The sequence below is a fragment of the Bradysia coprophila genome, unplaced genomic scaffold (genome assembly GCF_014529535.1).
Source record: "Bradysia coprophila strain Holo2 unplaced genomic scaffold, BU_Bcop_v1 contig_297, whole genome shotgun sequence".
NCBI lineage: Eukaryota > Metazoa > Arthropoda > Insecta > Diptera > Sciaridae > Bradysia > Bradysia coprophila.
The window spans coordinates 5,664,029-5,679,149 of record NW_023503555.1 but is presented as its reverse complement, the minus strand read 5'-3'; the positions used below and the strand labels follow the sequence as shown (position 1 = coordinate 5,679,149).

Genomic DNA, 15,121 nt, shown 5'->3' with positions numbered 1-15,121 from the left:
CATATCAGCTGTTGCAGTATTACTACTGACAAATCTATTACTTCAATAATTGATCTAAGTATTTTCAGCAGTTTGATACAAAATCTTTTACTTCACTTGGTTTAACAATTATTTTTCGGCTAGAATGATAAACAGGTTAATGGGTTAATAAGTTAATACCAACTCACTTCAAGCAAAAGTGATCATAGTCGACAGCTGCCATATAGAGTACTATTTTGTATGAAATGGATTTTTACAGTGTTTTCCAGTTGTGTGACACACTGTCAAGTTTCAGTACCCTATTTAGAGTAATTTTCAGGCTTGTCAAAGGCGTAATTTTAAGAAACTAATTTGAAGGAAGTTTCATAAAAGTTAATAATTTCGTAGCGTTTTAAGCTATTGAGCTATGTTACGTATATCTCGAAAAATATGGCAGATAAGAAATTTCGTATAAAGTACAAAGTTATAGAATTTTTGATTCAAGCTGACACTTGTTCCAGAGTTTTTTTTGCAAATATTGCTGGTTATGACCGTTTTACGTGACTAACAGTATCTTTCATCTGAGTATAAAGGGTGGCTTTCTTATAAATTCGATCGAAAACTTGACACAATACTTACAAAAGATCTGATATCGGCTGGAGTGAAGCTTACACTCAAAACCACCTTTCTCATCATATTCTATTTGCGACACATTTCTTTTTGCGTGAAAGCGTCACCCCAACCGATATCAGTTCCTTTGTAAGAGGATAAAAGGACCTGCGTCCCGCTTCCATTGGTTTTTGGGTGACATCTTTTGATTAATACTATTGTCGAATGTGATGTTACTCCATTGATGTACGTTTTTACTACATATTATTGCTAAGAAAATCTTTTACTTCATTAAGTTTATTAAGCCTTTCGCTATATAACACCTAATTAGCCAAAGTTCATCAATAATTCGTGTCGTCGCTGTTGATAACAGATGACAAATCCGCTTGATATCAGATTATACGAGGCAAGATTTTAGAGTACCAGAGATAGTTGACGTGTCAATTTATGTGAAAATATTTTTTTGCCATTTTTTTGCACCAAAAATCGAATTGGAGAGGAATAGACAAAAACAAAAGTTTTGTAAAAGGACTAATTGTTCTCCAAAGTATCTTCATTTTTAAATCAATCATAAGTTCCCTTTCGACCTTTATTCAAAAACATTCAAGGCAAATTCCATTTCTGATTGCTGGTACCAGCACAATCCCAGATTTGCAATGGTGCCGAATTTTGATTAGCTGGCTGTTTCGCATCTAAACACTTATTGCTGTTGACGATGTCACCACTAGCGGATAAATCCCATTTCTGTGCCGCCGACCCATTGCAATCATTCAGCACAACTGGTGTTCCGTTTGCGGAACCACCATTCACGCTAAGACACTTACCGAGCGCCCGAATAGTTCGATCAGCTGAAAGTGACCATAACTGTGCTGGCGTTCCATTGCAGTCAAATACCTGTACAATTGCTCCATTATCTGTATTGGCACCTCTGACATCAACGCAACGACCGCCGATCCCTCTGATCTGTCCCTGTCGATTGGATGGATTCGTATCGTCTTTTGAGAAAACTCTGACATAATCGACTATCATTTGTTGCGGAAACATTGTCGAACCGTCGGGAGAACCAGGCCAACCACCACCGACAGCCAAATTTAATATGATGAAAAATTTATGATCGAACACCCATCTGTTCCCTCCGGTGTCTGACGGTGTCTTAGTTGCATACTGTCGGCCATCAACCGAGAAACTAATCGAATTAGCTGTCCAATCAGCCCGATAAACATGAAAGTCGTTCGTGAATGGTTGATTATTTGGTGAGTTGAATGTACTCGTTAGCCCACTACCGCCTGAATAGCCTGGACCGTGAAGAGTGCCATGAATCGCAAGCGGTTCATTTCCAACATTTTCCATAATATCGATTTCTCCACATTGTGGCCATCCTGCTTGTAGCACGTCGTCACCAAGCATCCAAAATGCTGGCCAAATTCCTTTACCCGTCGGGATTTTTATTCTAGCCTCAAAGGCACCGTACATTTGACTGAATTTACCAGCAGTTATCAAACGAGCTGACGTATACTCACATCGGCCGTACCAACAATTGAAATTGCCGTTATTTTCTCTGCGAGCTGTGATCACCAAATTACCCGTACCATCTAAAGCTGCATTTAACTGCGAATTTGTGTAGTACTGCCGTTCTTGATTTCCCCATCCATCACCACCAGTGTTGAATACCCATTTCGACGCGTCAGGTTGTTGGCCACTAGATCCGTTAAAATCATCAGACCATACTAAGGTGTCAGCACTAACACGACAGATTAGTAAGAAGAGACAGATAGGACTAAATTCCATTGATGCTGGACTCGTTTGTGTACAGTTGAATTCTTATTATTTCTTATATAGGTGGATTGATTGCATTTATACATATGTACGGGCTGGAATTACCTTGAATTACAATTCACAACGTACCTACGCAGAATTCAATAAGACAAATTAAATGAATCCCCTTGACGACCATACATAACTGCGTTGCATTGTTTTCTACAATTCCATATTCTCATACGTAAAATATTTTGTTGTGTTGACTTCTAGACAGAATATTACCTCAGAAGAAAGAAACATCCAGACCATAGATCAATTCCTTCAACGATCTGGGACAATAAGGGAGGGACTAATCGATTCTTTTCGCGATTTTTTGTCAAATATCAGCAGAAATACGAAAAATAAGAAAGTCGTACATCGGGCATTCTCATAATATTGTCATATTTAAAAGATTTTACAAAAAGAAAATCGATGAAAATAGCACTTCCCACTCAATTTCACACCCAAATCACATCCACCTTGAACTTGGTCGAATATGGTTTAACGAAGAGAATCGTCGTTAAAGTCGTTAATCGTAACATGAGTACTGTTTTTGAAACGTCAAATCACCAAAGCAAAAATTTAGTGTCGGTTGTGAAAAATGTAATAATTTCGGTGATTTCGATGTGATTTAAATCAGATTTTGTGCGGAAATGTGCTTTTTGTGTTTTTTTAACATTACAATCAACGGTTTACTTTAAATATTCATCAAAGCAAACGAATTTCTGAAAAATTTATGGTGACCAATCATGTAAACAAACAACACTATTGTCGTTTGGTGTGATGTGAGGTTCAAAAGGGATGACCCAGTAGAAATAAAATGTCGGCGGTAATCTTAAAAATTACGTTTTAGCGGAAACGCTTTAGTTTAAATGTGTGTACGTTTCCGGTGAAATAAATTAGTTCGAAAGTATACACTATTGAGGAGCTTTACGATAACACCTTAAGTTAGAGGGGTGTCATATCCCTTATTACTCTTCTACAGTAAAGGTCAGTGAAATTTAGACATGAATTTGCATTAGCTGGTCCACTCATACGAACAAAAGAACACGCGTACGTATGAAGCGTAAGATACATGAGCCATTTTATTTGTTAGAGTGGACCAGCTGAAAAACAGTGTCAGCAAATTCTTGTCTAAATATCAAATAAAATTCACAGACGGTACAAACTTAAAATACTAAGTTTAGTTTCACCTGTGTATCGGGTGAATCTAAATACAAATAGCAGATATATGTGAGAACAAAGCAAATAAAATAGCAGATGCTCGATCTAAATTCGAAATTGCGACGTTGATTGTATGTTTTGCTGTAGCTGTTATATTGCATCTCATTACCAATTAATTCCATTAAACTTGGCCCTCATTTGAAGAAATCTGCAAGTGCAAGGGGTATTAAAAGACTTTTTTTTTAGAAAAACGTTTTCCCATATTTTCCTATGTTTTTCCAAATTTTTCCACAAATGTTTATACGGAGGTTCGGTGTGATTCGAAATTATTTTTTTCTATGTTGGACGCATCGTAATGCCGAATATGCGTCCAAGGTCTTTTGTTTGAGCTAGAGTCCTTTCGTCCAATTAAAAAATCTTGAATTTGTCAACGACGTCTGACAACGTGTAAAAAACGTAGAAACATCGAAAACATAAACAATGTAAGGAGACTAGTCTTAGAGTTATGCATGGGTATGTTCAGCGAATCATAAGAAAATTGGAATTGTATTTTCTGTGAAAATTTTCTACGTCAAAAAGTGTTGCAATTTTCTCATGATTCGCTTAACGTGCACATGCAAGAAACTAAGATTAGTGTCCTTTCCTTTAAACGACAGATTTTTTATTGTCGGTAACATTTGCGTTGCGTTTTAGTTTTTCAGTGTGTGAACAAGTGGCCTATGTGGGAGAGGTTTGTTGTTTCAGCATTTCGACGAAACTTCCACATTTAATAGTACTTCGGACTGACTGTGTAAGGGGTCCCCCCGGGCAACTCTTCATTAAAAAAAAATTTCTGCCACCGAGAATTGAAATCTCACATACTTCATCCGCGATATCCAGATTGAAATTTTCAAAATTTGAAAACATGTGGAAATGGATATTTCAAAACTTGGTGCACAAGATACTATTTTCGAACTAATGCACAGAATTGCCTAAAAGGTATTTATCACTCGTTGACATAATAACTATTTCAATATGGGTATATCACTTACCATTCATTTCCTCATTTCTCTCAGTGTAAATTGTTCGTATAGAAAATAATTCCGAAAGCTTTTACGTTCTGTTAAGACAATACTCAGCAGGTGGAAAATCAACATATTAGAAGGGGGTGAAATTCAAACAGTCATTCGGTTCTTTATAATGGGACATAATGTCGCCATTCACCGCAAACTCAAGAACATTTGAATGGGATAAACATTTTTCCCTTTTCGTATAAGTCCTTATTACTCATGGAAATTTTCAGCGCAAGCGCTTCGTCCCCAAATGAATCTCAATCAGCTGTTAATTGTCAGCGTTTCTTAGAGACCATCAACCACCGTGACTATGGTCATCGCGAAAAAATTATTTTTAAATAACAAATTAGGCAGCAGTTAATTGATCAACACTGTACGCTTAAAGTAAACGGCCAGCATACGTAGTACAAAAATGCTGACTAATGTGTGTCGAGTTTTCCTTTTTGTTTGCTATTGAAAATTGATTTTTCTCAATGAAAATCTGTATGCAGTGCGGTGGAAACAAAGAAATTGATTTTATTGTTGTTTGCGATAGAATGTTGGCGTTGTTGTGTAAATTGCCATCGTCACATGCAATTGAATCCAGTTTTGTACTGGCGTAGCCAAGTGTCATGGGTTCTTGTTTCGGACGATGCCTCATTGGCAGAAATCGGTACGTTTATCAGGAATATAACGTCGTTGTCAGACACTCAATTTTTTTTGTCAAAATCTTTTAGGTCTTCCATTCAAGATGACTTGAATAAGGTGAGTTACCAGTTATAGGGGCTTATAGATTAACGTTGTTCTAACTGAACGTCCCATGTCTCAGAATCTCGTCGAGGACAATAATGCAGTGGACAGTAGTAGCATCATTTTTCGCATAATGAAAACAAAAGAGAAACGACACTCCAAGTTTATCGAACGCTTCTGGTCGCATAAAGAAATGTCGTACTCAAGACTGAACAAACCAATCCAGAAATCGGTTGATATTCCACTGCAAAGCCTAGATGCACATTCGTTGCTAATCACCAATCACGACAGAATTTTTCGTTCCGAACATACCGGCATGAATTCATCGCCAGCCAGCTCATCGTTAGACTTAGAATGGGAACATGAATACGAAAATGCGCAAAACTATTCATGGCTTGTGCTTCCAGAAGAATCAACCATTGACGACATGTCCAGCGACGACGACGACGATGATGATTCTTCGTTGGAACTGAAAAATACCTCAAACAAAAAACCGCTGAATCAACTCGAATGCCGTCGAATCTACGCGAACAAATGTGAAAAGCCAGCGTCGAGGACCAGCTGGTCGCATATATCGACACCGGAATCGTTGGAATGGGACGTTAACGAGGACGAGCATAAATTTAAATCGGAAGAGGATTTGTTGGACAACGAAACGATTGAATTGTTGCAGGAAATTGAATGGCTCAAAAATCGTGCATTGAACGAGACTGGTGAGAATCTACGAGATTCGGTTACTACCGAAACGGAAAGCTGACTATAGTACATGCAATTGAAGCGAATACACGAACAGCAAAATCTACAGCAATAAAAATCAAAATAAAAAAGAAATGCGCAGAGCGTGTGGGTTAAAACGTAACTAAACAGAGATTCGGAAGTGCCTGGTATGTCATAATGAAATTATGACATGCATTTGTTCCAAAGATGTTACACGCAAGAACATATGAATTTTAAATTATATATCGATGTGTTAGGATACGTTAGGAGCGGATGATGATTTTTTTGTTAAAACAACGTAGACGTACGCAATTTAACCGAACCAATTTACTTCTTTGTTTTGAACCATTGCCTTAATTAACTTTCCAATGGCAGTTCATTATTTAACGTTGTCTTTTAAAGTCAGTTGGAAGTTAGTATCTGTCGCTTTCCATCAGTACACATCGGTCCTAGAGAAGAACATCAATCTGTAAACAGCCTGATGGGATCTGATCTTGAAGTTGACTTTTATGGAGTTTGAACTTTACGTTCAGTACTGTGCATAAGACTAAAGATAAGGAGATTGACAGTAGGATTGAATACTGCGAAAGTAATTCAGTACATGACGTAACAATTTTGTGATAAAATTGAACTCACTCGTGTTTGTTTGAGCAACTAGCTTCGGTAAGTGGCTTTTCGTCATGTGTTAAAGGCAAGGTATAAAACTAAACTTGTGAAAAAACAATTGTTGAAGCTTGTTGCTCGAAAACACACACGAGTGAGTTTGCGAGTATCAAAAATTTGTTTCCGAAATAATACAGTACATAGCAGCATCGAATGTATTCTGGTTCACTACCTGCCCCATTCGAAAGTCGATTTTTACTTAGGAAAATGAAAAAAATGAACCGAAAATAGTCCACATGTAATAGATCATTTTCGCAGTGTGCGAATTGCTATGTAATCCACAACTTTCGGATGGGGCAGGCAGTAAACTAATTTTGCATGACCTGAATTTTTACTGTTCAGTTCGAGAAGGGTATTGGAATTGTTAAAAAAAGAATATTTATTTTCTTAACTTATGCTGAAAAGCTCTTTTTAGTAAATAAGAGGTTTCCAGCACGAGCCGGAGGCGAGTTTTGGAATCGAATTCGCTAAAACATACTCTCGGCATAAGTAAGGAATAACATTTTTCTTAAACGTCGCGACGTTGATCACTAGTTAGGAAAATTAATTTTGATAGCTTCAGATCATCGGTGATATTAGCTTTCCATTTCCATAAACAGAACCTTATATTTTTTATAAACCTTGTTGGAATGTCTCTCACATCTAATCTTTCCTATATCCCGATCCCCGCTAATCCATTTCCTTTAATTAAGAATTTCGCACTAAAAGACCGCATTTCATTTCATTATAATTGCCAGCAATATACTCCAAAAAGTGCAGGATCTGACTCTAACATCCGTAGATATACCCCTCTTCTAATCTTTAACTTATTCATTCAAAAATCCTGCATTTTATTACAAGATCTTAGTATTGAATTATGTTTCAAATAAAAGACATATTTTGTAAATCGCCTAAAATTTACTCGATTTATAAGCAAATAAGCCCAGTAGCCTCCTTCCTAGGGCCACAACTTAGGACCCATTTTAAGAAAAGAAAAATCCTGGATAAACCTATCATTTGCCGTTTTATTTACTCTATTTAACGGATCTACACTCGAAAAACCTTAAAACAATTAGATGGCCCTAGTATTAGATGGCAAGTTAGTACTTTGGTATAAGTATGGTACAGTGTGGGAAAGATTACCCATATTTTCAGACGACAATTATATTTAAGCATTTTGATCTAGGTATTATCAAGTAATTTGCCTACAAAATCTTTTACTTCATTTGTTTCATCATAAATGTCTCTATATAAGACCATATAAGACCACCAGGAAGAGTTCATTACTTATCTTTATCATTTCTGACAATGACAGATGACATAGCCTACTTCATCAATTCCATTTTTGTTTTTGTTTCTTATATTCAAATAATAATGAACTGCCGTTCAACAAAGAGAAATATCTCATTAGTCGAACTTAAACATTAAACTAAAATGTCAACATATCAAAATGAAATAGACGTTGGAAATTAAAAAAATTAAAATCAATTTGTTAGGAAAATAACTTTAATTTTCTAAAAAGAAAAACAGAGGAAAATTACGTATTAGAAAAGTATAATATCAATATCGTTGGAAGTTAGAATCAATTGAATGTTCAATGTACTAAAAATGTCTATTCCATTAAACTATAAACTTAAAATAAGAATGATACTTGAAGATATAAATGTGTGTAACACTATACTGATATGGAGATGAGTCAATTAATAAAATTGGAAAATATTAAATTATTTAAAATTGGTAAAGAGGTCGTTCATAAAGTACGCAATGCAAAAATCAGGATTTTGTAAACCCCCTTGATTGTCCTTGAATTTGACAGGTTTAAAGTTGCGTTACAAATTTCGTCATTTGTGAAGCATACAGTGAACTGTGTTGGCTATGTGTTCCCTGAAATCTATTGACCAGAGTTTGAGCTCCATAGTTGGTAGTTGGTAGTCCAAAATTTGTGTGAGATACGACTATAAACGTTGTATTTTTCAGGGGTACTGGATAGCCAGATTTTTTTTTTCGAAATTGATGGCTATTACAAAATTTTCGCGCCTAACTCGACGAGTTAAAGTTCGAGAACCGGGAAGCGGTTTAAACTAATTGAATCACCCAACTAACCTGAGAAATCAGTTGAGATTTAGTAAGAATATCTCGAAATGTCATAATTTAGGTGGAACTTGCCGAACTGTGTCTTATGATTAATGAAACAGTTTAATTAAGTAGAAAACTGTATCACAAAAAGAACATGGAACGTCAGATTGTTCGAACAGAAACGGAATGTCCAACCCAAACGGAAATACAAACAATTCCTCTTTGGATCAATGTAGCTTTCCCAAAGAAAAATCGTTTGAGTTGCACATTCCGTTTAGGTTCGAACCATCTGACGGTCCCTAATTCAGGAGGCTGTTTAGCAAAAATTCAGATGATTTAATGATTTGATCTAGCAAAATAAAGAAGTTTTGAGAATAATATTTGAAAATTCCTAAAATTCTCTAATGTCGAGGAATTTTCCTTGAATTTGAGGACATTTGAGTGATATCGCCAAAACTTCAGGTGATTTTTGTAACCTTGGGAACAAGCGGTCTCCGATTTTAATGAGTGATAGCTCGTTGGATTCGCCTTTTAATTCTAGGAAACACGTATCTTTCACTTTTTCGAAAAAAAATTTACTTTCTGTGAAAAGTGTTCAAAAGTGAACACATCTCAGAGGGTACCGAAAACAGTTTTTCGACAATAACTCAAGAAAAAATTATTTTAAATTATTGTAATGTTGTACGAATGTCGGCCTTGGAAAGACCTATAGGTAGAGTATACGCACGGCTTGGTGCGAGTAGATCCGCGAGATTTATTATTAAAAATATAGTGAATGATCAGAAGCGGATTTTAGTCAAATAAAGTGTTAGCGTATAGCGCATGATCTTAGGACTCCGGAACAGTAATTAGTTTTTCAACCGGACCAATATTTGCTACGGGATGGAAGTTTTGAAAAACGATATGATCAACTGAGAGCAAATGGTTCTCCGAACTCCCATCCCGTAGCAAATATTGTTCCACATAAAAAACTAATTATTGTTCCGGAGTCCTGAGATCATGCCCTACACGCTAACACTTTATTTGAGTAAAATCCGCCGAGAAAAATTTAATAATTTTTCTCTTGATATTACTAACACTGGATATTTTGTAACGATATATGTTCGCGACATAGCGAAGCGTATAAGGTAACAGAATAGTAGATGATATGAAATTACTCCCGTAGAAGTGTTCCAGACGAAGTCTTGGCGATATCACTCTTAACATTCGTCAATTTACTTTTCAAAATTCTCCAATTTAAGAATTTTTTGGAATTTAATTCCTCAAATAGGGTTTGTTTCATCTTTTACAGTCTTTTTGAAGAGCGCCATGGTGGATGTAATTGGAAATGGCATCGTTAGTTAGATGGCAGCTATTGATTTCTGTTGTGTATGTCTCTGATACCATATCAACCATATAAATAGTTAAACACATAAACGTAACATGTCACATTGGCGAATTATAAGAAAAATGAAATTTCGTTGATTCAGCTCCGTTTCAAATAGGCTGACATCGTAAGCCACAGAGCTAAATGAATCAAACATTTGTTTTATAAGTCGGTGTTAATATGATACATTTCCGAATTTATTCATATGTGAGACTAAAAGTATAAACAGGTCAAGTTTATGTTGAAAATAAAGTGAAGTTGTTTTGAGTTTTAGCAGAGTCATCAGGAACGGAAATTGTCTCATTCAACAGACTAACCATGTGATTTAGATTCACCTTGCGCGTTCTTTGAAAAGGCGATTGAGTTTATTTTCCTAAAAATTGACCTACGTCGATCCTTCAACAAACAATTGTCCATAATTCTTAGTGGAGAAAACTTTTTCGTACATTTTATTGTGTTAGTAGTAAGACATATAGCAAAAAAAAAATATTCCCTGATGTGCGTCACTTGGTTTTCATTAATTCGACAAATGTTCGCATAAAATTTGAGATCATTAATTTGCAAACAAAATAACTCGACTCATTCGCTAATTTACGTAGAAATTGTAACTAAATATTCGCCAAAGTTTTTATTTTCCTTCAATTTTCTCGTTTGTTCAGCTGTAACATTGACTTATATGAGGCGAAAAAATAAAAACAAAATTAGTTTACGCTTTCGGGCCGATTCATTGACATTGGAAGTGGAAGAGTGAAAATATTACGAGAATGAAAGCGATGATAGTGAACCTTGCAATTTTATTAATTGGTGTACAGGTAAAGGACTTTTCTGCAGGGGCGAACTGGCCATATCGTGAAATGGAGCACCCTCAATCTTTAATTGAAATTCCCCTTCTGGAGAATCTTTGGACTTTCTTTTTAGTGTCCTGTGTACCTTTTGATAGCCAGTCGGACCCTACTTTTGTGTTTTATCAAATCTTAATGTACAAAATATGCTATTTGATTCACACAGTTCGCCAGTTGTCAACTACGCGAAGGACCGCAAAAATTAAAATTCCATCAATCTGCATCTTGTGGCGAACCATGTGAGGGCACTAAGCAATATATTGATTTCACTCCAATTTATTCACTTTTAAATCAGCAAAAACACCGATACTCGATTTTTGGATGGGACCATGCTATGACACACCCGGTTGCAAAATTCCCGACTGTTGCGGTATGGTTACTGGCACGCAAAGTAATTTCGGAATAAAATACAACGCAACAGTTCCAATGACATCAGGAACATTTCACGGACAGTTGGGTGGTGTTGGAATTGGGAATACTGATCGAAAACAGATCGGAGTGGGTATTCCATCTGTGACAATACCAGGCGCAATTGCCAGTTATGAGACAGATGCCTGTGATAGTACGGAATGTCCTCAAGAAGTTGGAAACACTTATACGTTCGACATGGATTTCAAATTTCCCACATCTGCACTTACAACAGCGGTATGAAATAGCAAATCTGTCCGAGCATTTATTATCCGAATAATTTTGGTTTTAGTTCGTGAATTGTCATTACGTTGTTAGAATTGAATCGGATGACGCTGATACACCAGCTTTGTGTTATGGCTGTTACGGAAGACTGATTAACTCAAACTTATTCCCAAGATTACGTAAATTATTGAAGGAGACTATCCGAAATCCAGTCAGTATTCTCAAAAATCCGTTGGGTGTTTTAACTGATCCCGAGGGTTTACTTGTATTGCCTGGATTTTAGAAGTGATAGTAAGTTGTTACAGCAATTTCAAAGTGGTAATAAAATCTGGATGATTTACAAAATTACGACTTTCAATGACCATTACCATAGCACTGCTCCTAACACTAACGCTCGCATGTAAGACGTCAAGAGCCTTCATCCATGTATGTGTGTACACTTTCATTTGTCGTCTGTTCTTTATAACTCACATCAAGAAAGCATAACTTCTGTCTTCGCTAAACAGCCTCGATGAATCCAAAAAAAATACTTTTACGACTTTGTCGCATTTCCTTATGTCGCATATTTATGTCTCTGTCACTGTTACTCGCTTCATCTACGCTATGAGATACCGATTTTAAGATAAAAATGATCCTGGTGTCCTAACTTCACTGTCTCGCATTGTGCAGATCACTAAAAAAATGTGAAAATCGGTAGCAGTTAACTATCTCGATGTCTCTATGAACTTTATGGCTGCCAAGGCTGTATCGCCCCATTTTCAACGGACGGAAACAGCAGTAACAGTTTAGATATACGAAAGCAGGATTTTTTACGTGGACAAAGCAGTATGTTGCTGCGAAAGTTTTTAAATTTATGGACTTTGGGTCATCTCATATTATGGCAAACAATAAATATTGTATAAATAAACAATACGATAAATATTCAAAAAGTTCTATGTCGTGCAATAGTTATTTGCGTACCTATCTTTTTAGGACAACCGATTTTAGCCACTTTTGCATGTTGTAGCCCGAACGAAGTGACTGCTCCATTAACAGTGAGCCGGGAAAAATGTTTGCCACGATAAAATACTAGGGAATTGAAAGTATGGATTTTAAGGCGGCTTGTGATTTTTCTAGCAAAAACAGTGAATAGTTGAGTGATTTTGTCGAAAATAGTTGGTTTTCTCACAATCATTTTGATCTGATAAAGTAACTTAAAACGGATGACTATTACCGAAAAACAGACAAATGACTCACAACTTCAGCAGAGTAAAAGTTTCTTCACAGCTCAGTGAGGAAAAGTAAAACTTTCGTTGTCTCAGTCGAATAAATTGGTGTGTAACTCGGTGTTAAATATTCCTTTGACACACGATGTGCCAACTGCCTCTAGGAACTACTTAAGCATCTAATATAGTAAATGACCATCACTATGTGCTGTAAGTTAATTTAAATTTAAATTTCACTCATGAATTGAAAAATGAGTTTCAAATGCAATGAAAATTTATTTCTTGAATGAAAGAACTGGACGATGCGTTTTATTTGCATCATTTTGAATTTTCATCGGACTTACGGCATCAATTGGTCTTGGGTGGTTCTTTATTTGTTAAAACAAATTGTTTCAATTCAACCCTTCTCACTTAAGTAGTAACTCAGACTACATTCAGACTTCTTCATTGTTTATATAAATGATAAAGATCAGCCGACCCAACGCACTCCAAAACAGGCACAACAACAGATTTAAAATAATGGGCCTACTCGACACAGTAGTCAGAATTTTTCGCCTTCGGCTCGTTCTGGAACCCTCTCACACTCTAAAAAAAGACTTTTACTCCTAGGTACGAAATGTAATATTTTTATGATGGTACAGTACTACTGCGAGGACCATAATAAGAGGCTTTTTGAGCGTTTAAAAAAAATCTGTTCTTGTGCCTGTTCTTGGTGTGCATTGGCCGGCCTGATTACCACCTGAAAGCTGCTTCTACATGAAATTGGACATAATCAGACCTGACGTGACAAATTACACAATTGCTAAAAGTTTCATACAATAAGTGTGTGTTAGTAGATCAGCTGGTGATAGTCAGCTGGTGCTCATTCTGCACATAGGAAACTTTTAACAATTGTAACTCTACCTGATATTTTAGGATTTTTTTTACATTTTACGATAGAAAATATTCTAGGGAGAAACAACGCATCGTGTTTGCTTCTATTGTTCACCAATAGAAAATAGCACCTTTCTCAGTATTTGCTTGCGTAATTTCTCCCTCGAAACTATTCAAGTTTATCTCACATTTCGTGAGCCCCCTCCCAGCTTTTCATTAAATAAAAAAATACAGGGAGATAGTATAATCGACAAAGACACGTTACAAGAACAGAATATCAAAATATGACTTCTGCTGAAGCTATTGACATAACATTAGTACACCTTTTATAGTAGATTACAGCAGAGCCTATGTAAATGAGTACATGAATACATGTGTGCGATGTTTGTGGCGTGTGAGCCGAAGGCGAACCGCCTAATTTCGCACACATGTATTACTCATTCACATAGGCTCTTCTGTACTGTTCTTTAATGTGTAGGCATCCTGTGCGTTGTATTTACATTGTCTAAGATGAAAACTACGAAACAATTTTGCATAAAAGAAGCATTTCGGAAGCTTTCCACTTCTAAACATTTTATACTAAAATTTCATTTTCATTTAGTAGGCATCGGTCGTGCCTGCCATTTCGGCGATATTTATTTGACTTCTTTATTGTTGTCATTCTCAGTTTCAGTGAAAATTTTTTGATTTTGTTGTTTCAAATTACAAATTCAGTTGCGATTTTAGTGTTTTCCTAATTGTATCGATGGCACGTGTACCAAAAAATAGTTTTGCCTGTGTAAATTCCAATTTATATCGCGATTTGTGAGAAGTGAAAACATAAACAAAATCATCGAAAAATTTCCGACCGAGCATGTAAATGATCGCGCATAGCATGTAAATCATCGAAAAACCTAACATGTAAATTTCATTTACATTCTCATCGCAGACAATGTAAATACAACGTACAGGATGCCTACACATTAAAATAATTTACCAACCAAATTTAGCGACCTTGTTATTGCTAATCGGATTGGTCCGGCAACGAATAATGCACGGAATCAATCGACATATCAAAATTTGACTGAAAATTCAAGAACCTTGGATGGGGAAAAATGAGCCCAGCAATTTCGATACAGTGATCAATTACATTAAAACGTTTTTTTCCTCTATACATTATTGATTCTTCATTCGACCGTTCGAGTGAACAGACGTATTTTTATTTTGCTCTTAATAAAAATATAAACAGTTCAAACAGAAATTAAAAAATAAATAAATTCAGTAATGATTTCTTACTAATGAATGACTAATCAAGTCATCAACACTTCATTAATTACATATATTTCATTGTGATTCACGTGTAATATGAGTAAGAGTGACAACCTATTTAATTATGACTAACCAAGTCATTGACATTTCCTTGTACTACGTTGCATACTTGTGATTCAATTGTAATACGAGTAAAAGTGACAATTTAGT

At 35.9% G+C, this 15,121-nt stretch overlaps 3 protein-coding genes across 3 annotated transcripts; 2 read left to right on the top strand and 1 right to left on the bottom strand.

Annotated features, from left to right (window-relative positions):
• Positions 1-1,112: 1,112 nt before the first annotated feature.
• LOC119078453 (beta-glucanase-like) lies at positions 1,113-2,379 on the bottom strand. Its single transcript, XM_037185984.1, has one exon. The coding sequence runs from the start codon at positions 2,353-2,355 to the stop codon at positions 1,171-1,173; it is 1,185 nt and encodes a 394-aa protein (XP_037041879.1). The 5' UTR covers positions 2,356-2,379; the 3' UTR covers positions 1,113-1,170.
• Positions 2,380-4,875: 2,496 nt separating this feature from the next.
• LOC119078452 lies at positions 4,876-6,898 on the top strand. Its single transcript, XM_037185983.1, has 3 exons — positions 4,876-5,232; positions 5,297-5,324; positions 5,389-6,898. Exons 1-3 carry the CDS (start codon positions 5,192-5,194, stop codon positions 6,064-6,066), a joined length of 747 nt encoding a protein of 248 aa, XP_037041878.1. The 5' UTR covers positions 4,876-5,191; the 3' UTR covers positions 6,067-6,898.
• Positions 6,899-10,776: 3,878 nt separating this feature from the next.
• Positions 10,777-11,917, top strand: LOC119078451. The gene is made up of 4 exons (XM_037185982.1): positions 10,777-10,922; positions 11,119-11,191; positions 11,248-11,597; positions 11,653-11,917. Exons 1-4 carry the CDS (start codon positions 10,875-10,877, stop codon positions 11,866-11,868), a joined length of 687 nt encoding a protein of 228 aa, XP_037041877.1. The 5' UTR covers positions 10,777-10,874; the 3' UTR covers positions 11,869-11,917.
• Positions 11,918-15,121: the final 3,204 nt, after the last annotated feature.